The following is a 14,301-nucleotide window of genomic DNA, read 5'->3' as shown; positions in this document are numbered from 1 at the left end:
ATGTGAGAAGAATGTAGAACATGGTAAATTTTTAACCTAAAAGCGTGTGCCATCGTACTGCCTTGCAGCTAGCAAGTTTTGACAAAGAAAAGGAAAGAAAACTTCCTCTGTATTTTAGACATCCTGTGTATTGCAGAAGTGTACATTTCAGTGGCAGAGTCCTGGTTCACCAGGACTTTATGGGACACATCAGTTATAATGAATTATTATGAAATAATGTGCTGGCTTTAGTGCAAGTGAAGCTGTGGCTGTTGTGGATCCTGGCACTCCTGGGTGATCTCTCCTGTACAGAGCCAGCCCCATGGCTCGACACACCCCCATGGATCTTTTTCAGACCTGTCTCCTTTATAGTCCAAGACCAAGGACTTGCTGTCCTGTAGCAAAGCAGCCTACATTTATTCCTAGGATGTTTTAGATCCTGGGGACTGTAATCATGTTCAGAAAACATGATGTGAATGGGAGGAAACTGCAAGGAGAGGTGGCTGGGGACCCTCTAATTTGTGTATGATGAAAATTTTATCCCTCTTCTTATAGAGAAATAACTGAGAAGTGCCAGTGTGCCCTGCCATCCCTGGGGAGGAGGAATAGTGTGTGAAGTGGTTGAAAAGTCAGTTTTCTACACCCTTTTGATGCTGGATTAGCTCAGTGCAGCTGTGATCTAAGGGTTGCTTCTTATGTGGTGGGGCATGGCAGGGGTATCTGTTTATTTCTTTAATTTAAAACAACAACAATAAGAACAACAATAAAACCATGATAAAACACAACAAAACACTTCTGTCTTGGGTTCAAGAGTGTAACAGCAATTAGGTCCTAAAGCAATTAGGACAATAATTGCACATACAATAAGGCACACTGTGCATAGAAAACAGCCCACCCTGGTAGTGCTCTAGCAGACCATGCATTAAACCCTGCAGATAAGCTGCCAGAGGATATTTTATGCTTCTGCTGTTCTTGGGAAATTGCTATTTCAACTGTCCTGTTTTGAAGATTAAGGAAATGGATTCACTCAATCAAAATATTTTGCTTTTGAAAAATAATGGCAGATTGAATCATGTAATATCATAAGTTTGCCGTAATAATAATTTCAAAATTATATGTTTTCAATCAATAGATTGCTGTAAATTTGAAAAGTAATTACTCACCTGTTAAGCAGGAAAGTAAGGTCTGACAGTCCTTAGGTAGGGGGGGAGGAGAAACAAACTGCACAGTTAAGAGGTTCTAGCATTCCTTTGCTTTAGTGCTCAGTAAGTCTGAATCCTTGTGGCAGCCTAGAACAGAGCCTGGCCTTGGCTGTGCTGGTGGTGGGATTCCCCTTGTGAGGCAGCCCAGTTTCTCTGTGCTCCAGTTAATAGTTGCCCCAGCTCTGTTTGGTGAGGTGCAATTCCACTTCAGGCCCATTTGTAATCAAAGTCCCAGACAGCTTTGTGCAGATAGGTTTGTGGTGTTGTTTTGATTTTTGGTTTCTTTTCTGTGTCTCTTCAGTGAAGCTGAAATTTTCTTTTCAGTTACACTTGGTTTTTAACCCTTTCCTTCATCAAAAAGGTAACCAGATGATGATTTGCTTTTCCCAGTGAAGCAGTGAAGGTTAACACTGGAGCTGCTTACTTCTCCCTGAGCATTCCTCCTCTGACCATGCCATGCACATTTCTGGGAACCTAAACCAGCTGTGAACAGGCATTTCTTTATGTTCTGTGGTTTACCAACCCAGGTTTCAACCACTAGACTTTCTAAAATACAACAACTACTGTTATCACTGTACACAGCTTGATCCCACGTGGACCCGTGCTACTCTGCACAATAAAACCCATCATATGCTTAATTCTAAAAAAACCAGCTTGCCTAAAATGGTGGTGTGAATCTCTTTGAAATAGATATGAAATTTTTATGTGTGAACCTGGAAAAAACTCGCCTTTCTGTATTACCGCTTCGTTACATTAAATATCCTTTGTGTGGTCCATGCCACATCTACAGCACAATGCAGCTGTGCAAATGGACACATTATTTGGCTTTTGTCAGGTTGTATCAGTCAAAACAAATGCTGCCTTCTGTTCCTCGGCTGCTTTGCCGACGCCTGTGCCCTCCTGGTTTCTTTGCTCAGTGGAATCCCTTTTCTGCCCCAAATGGTTAGGAGTGGGAGTCAGCAGAAACAGTTTGATTTTCATTCCAAGTGAGGACAGCAGCAGGCAGGGCATAGCAGCCAGGCTCTCCAGCCCTTTACTGGGGCACCACATGTGTTTCAGTAAACTGGGAAAGCTGGATTGATTTTAGGAAGCACTTGGGTTTAGATTGTTTCTCTCCTGGAAACCTGTACAGATCTGATTGGTAAGCAAACAACAGGAGCAGTTAAAGGCAGGTTAGGCAGTAAGAGAACAGGATACTTCTGCCCTTGGGAAAAGAGGGCTTGTGCCTTGGCCAGCAGCTACAGGACTGTACTGTGAGAGTGATGGAAAAGCACCTCTTTTTGGGAACCTTTCTGCCCTGCTCTTTGGCTGGTTTGGATGGGTTCTCCCCCACCTCATCAAATGACCTAAACCTTTTGTCTTTAAATTCCATGATATGTATCAAGAAGCCACATCAGACTTCAGTGTTTTGGTGTTTCCTCTCAAGTTGTCAATCAAAGACACTTGGAAACAATGTGAGGAGCAATCCACTAAACCTACACTTCTTTTGGAGAGCGTATTTCCAGCTGCTATCTATTATTGTACATCCAGGAACTGCAATTTCTCTGCCTGTTAATGGGGTAAATGTGGGGGTGAGGCTGTTAACAGGATTTGGTTATGGCTGGATAAGTTCATGGAGACCTGCAGAGCACGGTGCCCAGAACACCTGGACTTTGTATGTGTTAGAACAGTTTTCAGCAGCTATGGTGAAAAACCTAGGTAGGTGAAAGGAAATTTTAAAGGGAAATTTTAAATCAGCAGCCTCTCTGAGCTACTGCACCTCAGTTTACTCGGCATTACCCCAGTCTTGCACCTTTGCGAGTGTAACAAACCCAATGGATTTTAGCAGACCAGGGCCAGGGTGGCAGTGACAAGTCTTGTGTTCTGATCAGGGAGTGAGTAGGTTCAGGCTTCCAATTTTGGCTTAACTGTTTACTGGAGAGTAATACCTGCAGGGAAATGTGGCTGCTTCTGCTGGGTTTAGTCCAGTTATTCTGGGTTGCAGTGTAATGGACAGCAGGACAGTGTGGTCTGCAGGGAAATACTATGGGCATTATCTTAATGGCCCCTTTACTCTTTTATTGTCTTAGCTTAAATTTCTCAGAGCACTTTTCAATTCAACAAATAAGAAATTTATACTGTCTTTTTTTCCATTTTGGTTTTTCAGCCTCTAATTTTTCCATAGACTCCTTTATTTTTCCTACTTCTGTTTGAGATGCCCCAATGTTATGGGTGGCTACCTAAGCAAAACACTCGTCTCCTTTGGGATCACATGTCCTCTTGATTCTAAATTTCATTCTTTTGAAAACCATTTTAAAAATGGTTGTTAAAATATCATAGATAATGAAGTGATGAAACTGCCCCCTAAGAGAAAACACAATCAATTCATAAAGTATTCCCTGCAGATGTCTTAGAAAATGTTCCCTCTCCTCCTGCAATTCCCACTAGCAGTATGACATGCTTTGCATTGTAGATATTTTTCCTAAGTGTCAGGCATAAGGACTCCTTACAAACACCATCCTGTCTCATTTGCATTCCATGGAGTTTAACTTAGGGGATCTTTCTGGGGGCATTCACAGGCAGAGACAAGGATGGATACAAACTGTCTTCTGTGCTGTGCTAACTGCATAGTTTAACAACTATGTGGACTCTATTTCTGAGCAACTGCTTTGGATAAATTGGGTAAATCTCTGGTACTTGGGTAGAAATGTACTCACTTTGGCCTTTTTAAGGTGGGATTTTGCCTCACCTGTGCAAGTAAGGGTGTGTTCAGCGTGTCCTTGCAGGGACTTGGCTTTAGGTTTGGATGAACCAGAGTGTCTGACACTCTGGATGTATTTGCTGCAAGTGGTTTGAGAGCAGCACACAGGATACAGTGACCTGAAATCTAATGCTTCCTCACATCAATTACCTATTCGAGCTTGATAAATTTCCAAAACTGAGACATTTAGAAAAACAAAAGTGAAATGTGCTCTGGCCACTCCTGAACCAAGAGCTTTGTTCTTGGGTAATTCTGTGAAGATGCCTGTTTCAGTAAGGAGATGCTCCTTAGCCAGTCTATGAATTTAGCTCAAGGCCTAGTTTTAATGTCAGAGAATCACCCAAGTTTGGGGTCTGGATTGCCTTTATCACATAGAAGACCTGTTCTACAACATCTTTGGCTGTTTGAAAGTTACCAAAGTCTTTGAAAAAACTGTCTGAAAAGCTACCAAAGTCTCTGTACATGCAAATGCCTGAAGAAGGAATTTTGGGACTGACTTGGTCCCTAAAACCTGCCAAAATAATATTTTTGCTCCAGACCTTCTCATATCAAAATGACATGATATAATGCAGAGAGGGCAATGTAGGTTGGATTAAGCTAATTCTTCACTTTAATATTTAAGTGTTAGTTTGAAATTTTTCATACCAGCTGTACCATAATTACCTGTGAGGCTGTAAATCAGATGTTTATAAACCAGTGATGCTGTTTTTTTGTCTCCTCCAGTATGACCTGATCCTGGTAGATGTTGAGGATTTGGTTGTTTTTTTTCGTTTTTTTCCAAATGACTCGAGGGCCAATAGTCGTGACTGCTGTCATGTAAAACACCATCTGTGATTCTGGCCTGGCTGTGCTATGTTCCAGATTGCACAATGCATGAGCAATAGTTCAGACTGTGGTAATCTGTTGCTCTTTACATGGTGATGCATGTACAAGACACGTCTCCTTAAGAACTTCTCTAAAAGCGGTGTCTTGAATAAACAGAGCCAAAGCTAGCAGTTTATCAAGATTTGAGGTAAATACTTTGAATAGGTCCATAATTATAGATCACAAACTGGTGAAAATTCCCCCTAATGCATGGGTTATTAGCAAGCAACAACTGAGTATGTAATTTCAACCAAATTTATATAGTTTACTGAGGGTAGTAGTTAAGATGGAGTGAATGAACTTTAAACTAACTCTGGCCAATATAATGAGAAACATTTAGAAGTCTACCTAAAGTTGTTCAAAGCAATTCCTTTAAATCTAAGGGTTGGATTTCTGCAAATGTCAGGTTCCTGGAACTTCCACAGGCCCGTCTGCCATAACTCTCAGTTAAGGGTTTGGAGGCTCCTGCTGGCCACAATACAAACTAACATTTATTTCATCTCCTATGAAATAAAATAGATTGAAGATAAACTTAAGTATCATTCAAACCTGATGAGAAGAAGAAGCATCTTGCAGAAAGAGGTCCTGTAAGAATAAATGAAAAATGCTTAAAACAAAAGTTACCTAAAAACTTTTTCTGGAACTGTGTAACCCTGAGAGCAGGGTCCACTCTGTCCTCTTGATGTTAGGCACACACAGAAAATAACCAGCACCAAAGCCAACATTTGTCTCTCAGGAGCAGTATCCATTAATGGAAGGTATTCCTGAGAGCCAAAAGTTTTGTGTTAGAAATATGGTGTCCTAGATGTAGGATGGATATACTGACAATATGTACATACTTCTGAAAACTTCTGAAAACAGAGAGAGAGACAGTTAGCATATCTGAGTACAACTCAACTCCGTGTACAGGATACTAATTTTCATTTATAGCCTTGTATGCATGTAGGTGCATATATAATGCACAAATGAAATAGAAAGTTTTATTTATAGATATGTGTACAGTATGTTCATCTGCGTTCATCTCTATGGATTGTTCCTCAACAAGACTGACAGCTGACAGTTCTGACCAAATTGACAGGGTGCTTTTGGATAGATTTCCAGCAGCCAAACTCTCCACTTATAAAGAAAGACAAAAATGGCAGATAATCAGGATGTAAATAATTTACAGAAAAGAAAACCAGTACTGTGTTGATCTGAACTTTCTTCTTTAGGTTAATAAGCTTTGGACTACAAACTTCACAGCTTGAAACTTCCCTTGCCTATTTTAAAAACTAATTGGAACTGAATACAAAAAGCAGACAGTCATCACTGAGGGCAAGAGTAGAAGATTATTATTATGTTTCTGAAGAAAAGCTGTGGCTGAGGGCTGGCTGCTCTGGAGAACAAGAGCAAGACCTCTTAGCCCAGAGTGGGAACCCACCCTCCATGCCCTGTCAGGATCTTTAAGTGTCAGGTGGCAACAAAAGTTTTGAGGGTTGTGTTTATATTGACCAGTACACAAGACTAGTAACATTCTAATTTGTACAGCAATTGCCCTTGGCTTGCTGTGTGCATCTGAGATTCCTTGGTCCTATACAACTTCAGGGGAGAAACAAATGTCTCTACTCTGTAGAAGCTGCAAACAAATTGAGCTGGGAGTAGACATGGAAACAAATAATTGATTCAATTTTTCTGCTTCCTGAACTAGCAGATTTGTAAACAGCTGGAGATCCCAATTTTATTTCAAGCTACACACACATTAAGATCAAAGCCATATTTCTGAAGTTTGGTTTATGAATTAACAATATTCTGAAAATAACAATAAGCTTTGTTTTTAGGCTTAGCTATACTCAGGGTTTGTACCATTTCCTGCCCATGCCTGTCCTTAAATGTAAGTTTGGGTTTTGCTGTTGGAAGAATACTCCAAGCTGATTTGCATCTGTGTGGGGTAGAAAGTCAGCCCTGCCACTGAGTCAGCAAAACCTACTTCACACTTCCCTGCAGGACCAACAGAAGCTCCTGGGAGAGGGTATTTCAGGCAAATGCTATTAATCTGTCACAAGTTACTCTGGTCTAAAGCAGTTCACCATAGCAGCAGTACTGAAAAATGGTGTTGTGTATGATATCTGGGATTTGTTTCTTCAGAGACTGTAGGGAGCTCCTAACTCAAACCTCCACTTCCTCACCAAGCACAACTTGGAAGAGTGAATGGGCACAGAGATGCACATGCAAATCTTTTGTGTAAGCACAGGAACAGGGTTCCATGGATGTGACAGCATGAAAAATGAACTTGCTGCATCTGAGCTCCTCAGATATGGTATCATGTTTAGTAAACTGCTCTCTCCTCCATGTCTGTTGCTTGCAGACAAGGATTCTCTTCCTGGCTTCCAGCACGGGTCAGCTTGCCATTAGCATGGCATCAACAGAGAGAAACAAACACAGCTTGGGGAAAGGCTCACTGGAAAGGATGCTAACAAAACTCACTTCAAACCTTTTCTCTATGCACTGTTAAGGTCAGTGAGCCAGACTGTAAATAAAAGGCCTAGTTTCCAACAGACCTCACCTGTGCTATTTCCTTGGAAGTTGACAGTGTCAGCTGAGACCTGGCAGATGTGACTGTGACAGTGGAGGCCATCCCTGCCAAATCACCAGTGCAGCCTCTGCTCAAAGGTGCTTCTCCTGTTATGTCACAGAAATGTTTGCCTGTGCCCCAGTCATCCCTGCTCACACTTGACTTCTTGGCAAGATCCCACCCACCTTTTGGTTTAAATGAAAAATCAAAGTTCCCGTTACCTTAACCCAGGTAGGTTTCTGTTACTCAGCTTCCACATGTGGCTGTACTGACACAAATGAGAGTGGAGATCTCTAGGGGTAGGAACAAGCAGGTAGGCAAAGGGATACACAAGGCAGAGGTGAATTTTGGCACCCCCCCCATTGACATAAAGGAAACATTTGTGTAACTGGAACGTTTAGACTGACTGGAGTAAGCATATGAGCATTCAGCTGCTTTTGCAATAGGGCAGAGATCTAGTGTGGGGAAAGGGGAGACTGACACAGCAGAGGACATTAATGTCAGCTGAACCCACCATGCCTTGTGTCTTGGAACCCCTCATTTAAGCCGTGCATTCGCAGCATCTTTCCTTTTATCAGCCTTGTTTCTCTGCCAGTGAGCACGTAGTGAGCAAATTTTATCCCACAGCCATTTGCCAGGACAGAGATCAGCTCTTTGAAAACAAAGGGTGAGATCTGTGAGCAGCACCTAAGAAAGGGTCTGTTCAGTGCAGTTGTAAAGTGTCCTTATGTTCTAATTGAGATAAAAGAAAAAGGCAGGGCAAGGTGTCGCACTGTATTAGGAACAGTGAGGAGTACACCACTGACTCCCTTGGCTGCATTGTCCAAGAGAGAAAAGATTATTATTCTTAATCTTTTATACACATGTTTGAGAAGGTCTGAGAAGTAAAACTCTCATTGCTCATTAAAGCAACACATCACCAGCATTGGTTAACTGGAACATCACCCCTTGACTAAACACCACCTGCAGATTGTTGTCCTTTACCAAGGACTGTTTGGATTCTTTCTCCTACTTTCTCAGGCCAGAGTGAGAAGCCTGTGACTTAGTTTCACACAGGCTCCGTTCCCTGCTTGCTTTTTGCATCCGCACCTACAGCAAGGTGGGGAATAAGGAGCAGAAAGCAGAGAGCAGCAGGCAGTTGATCAGGGGAGTGGGTGGGCCGCGTTGAGACAATTGTGTCTTTCATTTTTTCACTTGTAACTTTTATGTGGAGTGAATCTTTGTAGAGGAAGTGACTGCTACAGCCAGTTGTTCTGGTAATGCTGTGCCATGGCCACATTGGTTTGTATTCACAGTCTTGCTACCTACTAAAACTAGAAACAATAGGAAAAACGCATTCTGTATGGCAGTGCTAGTGTATGTATCTCTTGGCAAACAATTACAATGAGCCTAGCTGGGATTTTAAAGTACAACTATTAATTATAGGCCTTGTGCTAAACATTGATGAATTTCTTTGTGGTAGAAAATGTATGCACATTTCTTCTAGGCATTAAAGCCTTTTCTCTTTGGTGGTGGTAATTAAAAAATAAGGACAATATGATTGGCAGAATGTAGTGGTTTTTTTCTTTTTCTACAAAAACATAATTTATAAATTAAAAGCACTATGTCTTAGCCAAGAACAAGCCGGTCTTCTGAACTATGGCATGAATGTCATCAATGAAAATGAAAGATAAAAGATGAAAAGCATCTTCTTTTGCAGTTAGAATGAGCATTTTGCTAGTATATTCAAATTGCACAGAGGATTCCGTAACCCTTCCTCACTTACTGGGATAAGTGGCCGGGGCAATCCTGACTCCTTGAGCGTCCCCAGAAGCAATCCCAGACCACTGACACTCCAAAGGTGAACAGAGGGAACATCCCAGGGGTGCCTGTGTTCATCTGGGCAGGTCTTGTCCCTGTAAACATAATCACACAGACAGGAGGGTGGGTGAAGGACCTGCTAACAACTACAAACAAGTAAATAAGTTCTTAGATATACGCTTTGACTTTACAAATTAGTAACCATCCAAAGGGGCAAATGAGGGGTGCTATGCACAGCTTTTGTTGTGGATATGGCCAATATCTGCATCCCACCTAACATTTCCTACAATGAACACCTTTGCAAAAGTGAGGTGCCTTTTCAACACTGCTTTCAGGATAAAATATAATAAAAGGAAGATTTTATTTGCCAATAAAAGGAAGATTTCAGCCCTCCTGTCTTCCTCTTTCACCTCTCTTTCTTATCCTAATTCTGGTGAGAGGCTTATCTGAGTGAAATTTAAGCCAAGAAGTAAAAGGAAAGATTTCAAACAGTTCAGGTCCCACCAAACAGCCTTTTCAAGGGAGCAACCAAGAAAACACAGGGAGTGGAAAGAGTGCAGATCCATGTTTTTCAGTGGTAATCTGATCTCAGATCGATTTAAATAATTCATGAATTAATCCATTCTTAAACAGAGCCCAGTGTCTGAGAGTTGGATTCAGTTAATTACTTTCCATGTTAGCAAGGTGCACATTCTAAACTGATGAAGTTTAATGGTACTAAAAGAGTTGGGCTAGTTGGGTTTTTTTAATCTAATATAATTTTTATTAAATTTTTTTTAGTTTGTGAATTGACTTGTCAGTGTTGCACTTCCAGTTGCTCCAAAACTAATTTTAGTGTTGGAAGCTTGAAACCCTGAGCCTACAGCTTTGCCTTTTGTTCTCAGTCCCTACAAAAGGAGGATGCAGTTCTTAACTCTTGAGTTGATGGTTTCGGTGTTTCTGCTCTGTTAAAGCCACCGAAGATGGAGCTGTACAGTTAATGCTCTCCTATAGTGATTTTATTTGTTTTGATGACACTATGTTATTTTGCCTTCTGCTTGTCAGTAATTTAACAACCTCTTTATCTGGAAGCTAATTAAGAGTTGGGCTGTCTGAGTTCTTTTCAATTAAAAGCAAAGCAAGCATGATATTCTGTTTTCAAAACTATGTCCCCAAACTTTAAAAATCACGGTGAAAAACTGGGTTTTCTAAGACATCTCCCCACTCCAACTTTTGTTCTCTCTCCTTGTTCTCTGTCCCTTGTTCCAAGATTTAATTATTTTTGCCAGGGACAAAACTGGGGGTGTGGGGAGGAAGTACAGAGAGCTGGGAAATAAAACATCTTTTCAACTCTCCCCACACAAGCACCTGTCTTTCCATCAGTGCAGGTTAGAAGTAGCTGCAAATGCATTTCTGTGGCCCCAGTATGCCTGCACCATGTGAGCACCTCTGCCCTCTTCCTGATATTTTTAGCCCTGCTTTTCTTTTGAGTATCTCTGCTCTTCCTCTGCACTGGAGGACAGCGTACCTTCCTCTGTGGTTTGCCTGTTTTCACTGCCCTTTCCTGACCCCTGGTATTTTTTCCTAGAGGCAGTAGGATGAATTTGACTGGTATTCAAGCTCCAGGCATGACAGTGCCGTAAGTCCCTGATGATGCTGGAGCTGCAGAGAATGCTGCTCGCGCTTTTCAGAGCTCTGATGAGGCAGTAGGTGGCTTGCTTTGTGCCCATATGCCATGGATGAAGGAGGAGCTGAGCCAGAGAGTTCATCTCAGCTCTGGGGCCACTAGAACAGCCAGGGCCTGGATGGCAGCATGTATTGCCTGGGTCATCCTCCTGCTTGGCATCTCCAGCCTAGTGAGGCCTCTGCTAATCCCATTTGGGTGGAGGGCACGTTGCCCCAGTACAGAGGGAAGGGAGCAGCACCTGCCCTTGGCTGCTGCTGGCAGCTGTTTGCTGATGGCAGGAACAGCAGCAGGGCTGTGTCCCCCTTCCCCTGGACACTGAGCAGTGTGGGGAACTCGTGCTGGGTGACACACAAGAGCCAGGAGTGACTGATTGTGATCTGTCTTCTTCCAGAGGGATGGCAGAATGTGCCTGACTCCCCTGGAACCAGGAGAAGATGGGACGGTGGGGAGCAGCCCGAAACTATTTTTTTTTCTTTTACCTTCCTGAAGTATTGCTGATTTCTGGAACTTCCAGAGATGTCTTGGTTAAACACAGAAATAGTGCCAGAGGTGCTACAGCTGCCAGGAGAAAAATGAGATTAAGAGGAAAGTCGTGGTTTTGTTAGTAAAATACTTTCCCAAAGTGATGACTTTTGTGTGGTTATTTACGTGGTTGGAGTGTGCACAGATTTAGAGTACAGAGCCATCAGACCTGCCAGGAATTTCTCATAGAGCTGCAGCTCTGCCTCTTTCCAGGACAAGAGGCTACAAATGTTTCTGGAAGCACTGTTCTGTTTGGGTATTTCATTTGTTTGTTTTTAAATCTGACAGTGAATTCAAAATATGTATTTAGAGTAGGAAATGTTCTCTCCGAGACTAAGAACACAGTTGCAAAGAAAATAAATAAGAAACATAATCTGTAGGTTCTCATTCACTGTTCCTACAGAGAGGTCCTAGCATATTTTGGGTGGCTTTTTTTTCCCAGAAAATAAAGGTTGAATTTTACTGTGAATAAAAGGAAGGCAGCTCTTCCACAGCAGCTGGATTGTTTAGACTACTTCTTTTAATGACTATGTTTTTTAGGGTGCTTTAATGCAAAGTTTGAGCAATAAAAAGTGACCTTGTTATGAGAATACCTGGTAGACTTTCAATATGCTGGCAGGACTAGCCTAGTAAAGTTAATGGCTTGAAAATTCAATTTGAAATGGTACTTTGATTTAAAAGAATTTATCTTTGCAGTAAATTGACATTTGAATAATGTGGTTAATTCTACCAGCAGAAGTATTAGAAAGCAGTGGTGTTTATATATCATTCTCTTGTGGCTTCTAAGGTGGTCTGGCACTATGCAAAAAAAAAAGGAAACAGAAGATAAAAGGAGAAATTGGATATTTGGAACTCAGCTGCAGGATTTCAGACTTCTCTCCCTTTTTTTCTTTCTTTTTTTTTTTTTTTTTCCCTGGATTTAACTAGGTAACTCTCATTGCAGATCTTTTATATTTGTCTGATAAGCCATCAGTTGACTTCACTTTGACTGTTATTGACAAATACTGAACTGTGGGTTGAATCTTTCATGAATATGTGAGAAAATGTCTAGGGATAATCATGTTATTTGTTCATTCATGTTCAAATTCAGCTGGATTTGACCCATTTAAAGAACACATAGACAACAGAAAACTGGAAAAATGCAATATACTACCTGAATGCATTTAGAGTTTTGAGATGCTGGTATGAGACTTCTCTGCTGTTTGAGCAATGTTTCTTAACACCAGTTTGTTACCTACAGAGGAGGTCTTTTTTCCGTCTGTTTTTCCCTCCTTAATGACTTATTTGAAAAAAATAAGAATCTGAGAGACCCAGCAGGCTCCACCTGCCACACTGGCACAACCTGCTGGAACAGCAGCATTTCAGACTAAGTAATGCTTTTATAGCCAGTACTCAGCAAACTGCTTTTCTGAGCCAGCCCACAACTCCGTGCTCGGGGCAGCAGACAAGGGGTTATGTGAACTTGCCTATGTTGAGCACAAACATGTCATAGCCAGTTTTAATCCTTAAGCCTGCTTTTGTTTTGAAGGTTCTTGTTTGCTGCAGGTATCTAAATTTAGCCATATTTTTGTCAGCTAGAACTTATGTTACAGAAAAGAATGCTAGCAAATCTCAGCAATGTCACACTTCATTAGTCATGCAAGCACTTAAAAGCAAGGTTAGAAACACAAAATTCTGGAGATTTGTGGAGGCAGTTGTTTAAAAATGCCACACTGAGCTTTTTAGGATTTACCTTCTGAAAATGGACCAAGTTAGAACATTAAATTTCATGAACAATGCAGCTTTCTTAAGTTTGCAAAAGGAGTATTTAAATCCTGAAGAAAAGCATCACTGTGTACACTCCTCTTTCTTTGCTACATTCACAAGTCCCTCGCATTCTCTTCCAGGTTCAAAGGCAGAAAACAGTATTTGCAGACAACCTGATTTTCTCTCTGGTAGTGGCTGCTTGGATCCTGCAGATAAGGTCGGGGTTCCCCCAGCATCGCATTCTGAACATCCTTTCCCCTTTCTGCTGTTTCAGAATTTGCTGTACAAACTAATGTTCCAGTCTTTCCACCATACCTTTGTAGTGTCTCTTTCAGATAGAAATTCACAGAAGTACTGAACATGTATCATAGAACTCACATACACTTAGAAGCAAATTTATATATGAGTAATGAAGAGAAAGGATAGATTTTTAGGTTTTGTTGTCAGTTTTATCTGTAGCCTTACTCCCCTCTTTGCAGTCTTCTCAGATCTCTCTAATGAATACACAATAAAGCCAGGTCCCTGAAAAGTCATCTGCCAGATCACCTGCAGATTTGAATGGAAGAAAATGGTGTGGATCACAAAGTGGTGTGATAAAGTGTGAGGCATGGAGATATGATAACAGAGACTGTATTCCATGCTCTGCCCTAAGTTATTTAATTCAGTGGAGGTTGGCTCTGCTGTCACCCTGCCCTGCCCTGCCCTGCCCGGGTGGGGTCACACCACGCTGAGAGGCAGCAGCTCCCACACACGACACCTCTCCAGCGCAGCCAGGGCTGTTATTTCTCTTGGTGAGATCTGTTGGTCAAGCAGCTGTATATAAAAATTTAACTTGCATCTATTGATATGCACTTCCTGCAGTGTGCTCCTGAGAAGTGAGAAGCTCCTCTCACAATCAGACTTTTAAATTTTTTTTTTATTATTTATTTTTTTTAATATAGCTGACAGGAGGTATTAAAACCAGAGTCTTTATTCCCTGGACTTTTTACAATTTATTACCTTTTTTCTACTTTTGACCTCTGGCTACTTGAAAATTTGATAATAAAAAAAATTATTTCTTAGTAAAAAACATGCACAGGAAGTTCCAGTTACATCCCCAAAAAGCTGAGCTATTTTAACATAATATGGAAATCACATCCTTCTTGTGATAGTACCACTCTGCAACAATACTCTTGAGCATCCTGAGGTTTGGTCCAGTTTCCAGGCAACCTTTGTGTCCTGTGATGTTTAG

General features: G+C 41.4%; 1 protein-coding gene across 9 annotated transcripts in view; it reads right to left on the bottom strand.

The window, feature by feature from the left end:
* The window catches only part of LOC147650731 (uncharacterized), a 56,764-nt gene that overhangs the window by 12,098 nt on the left and 30,365 nt on the right, over positions 1 to 14,301 (bottom strand). For 4 of the 9 annotated variants that reach the window (XM_086849333.1, XM_086849330.1, XM_086849329.1 and 1 more), the window contains one exon: positions 9,102 to 9,231. In XM_086849333.1, the coding sequence (XP_086705459.1) occupies positions 9,102 to 9,231 (130 nt within the window). Of the gene's footprint in view, positions 1 to 6,855; positions 9,232 to 11,281; positions 11,361 to 13,535; positions 13,617 to 14,069; positions 14,296 to 14,301 lie in introns of those variants that run through there. The other 5 variants (XR_015275874.1, XR_015275873.1, XR_015275875.1 and 2 more) reach the window with 5 other exon arrangements.

The sequence above is a fragment of the Cyanistes caeruleus genome, chromosome 13 (genome assembly GCF_971803275.1).
Source record: "Cyanistes caeruleus chromosome 13, bCyaCae1.hap1.1, whole genome shotgun sequence".
In the NCBI taxonomy this organism is placed as follows: domain Eukaryota; kingdom Metazoa; phylum Chordata; class Aves; order Passeriformes; family Paridae; genus Cyanistes; species Cyanistes caeruleus.
This window is presented reverse-complemented; position numbering and strand designations above follow the sequence as displayed.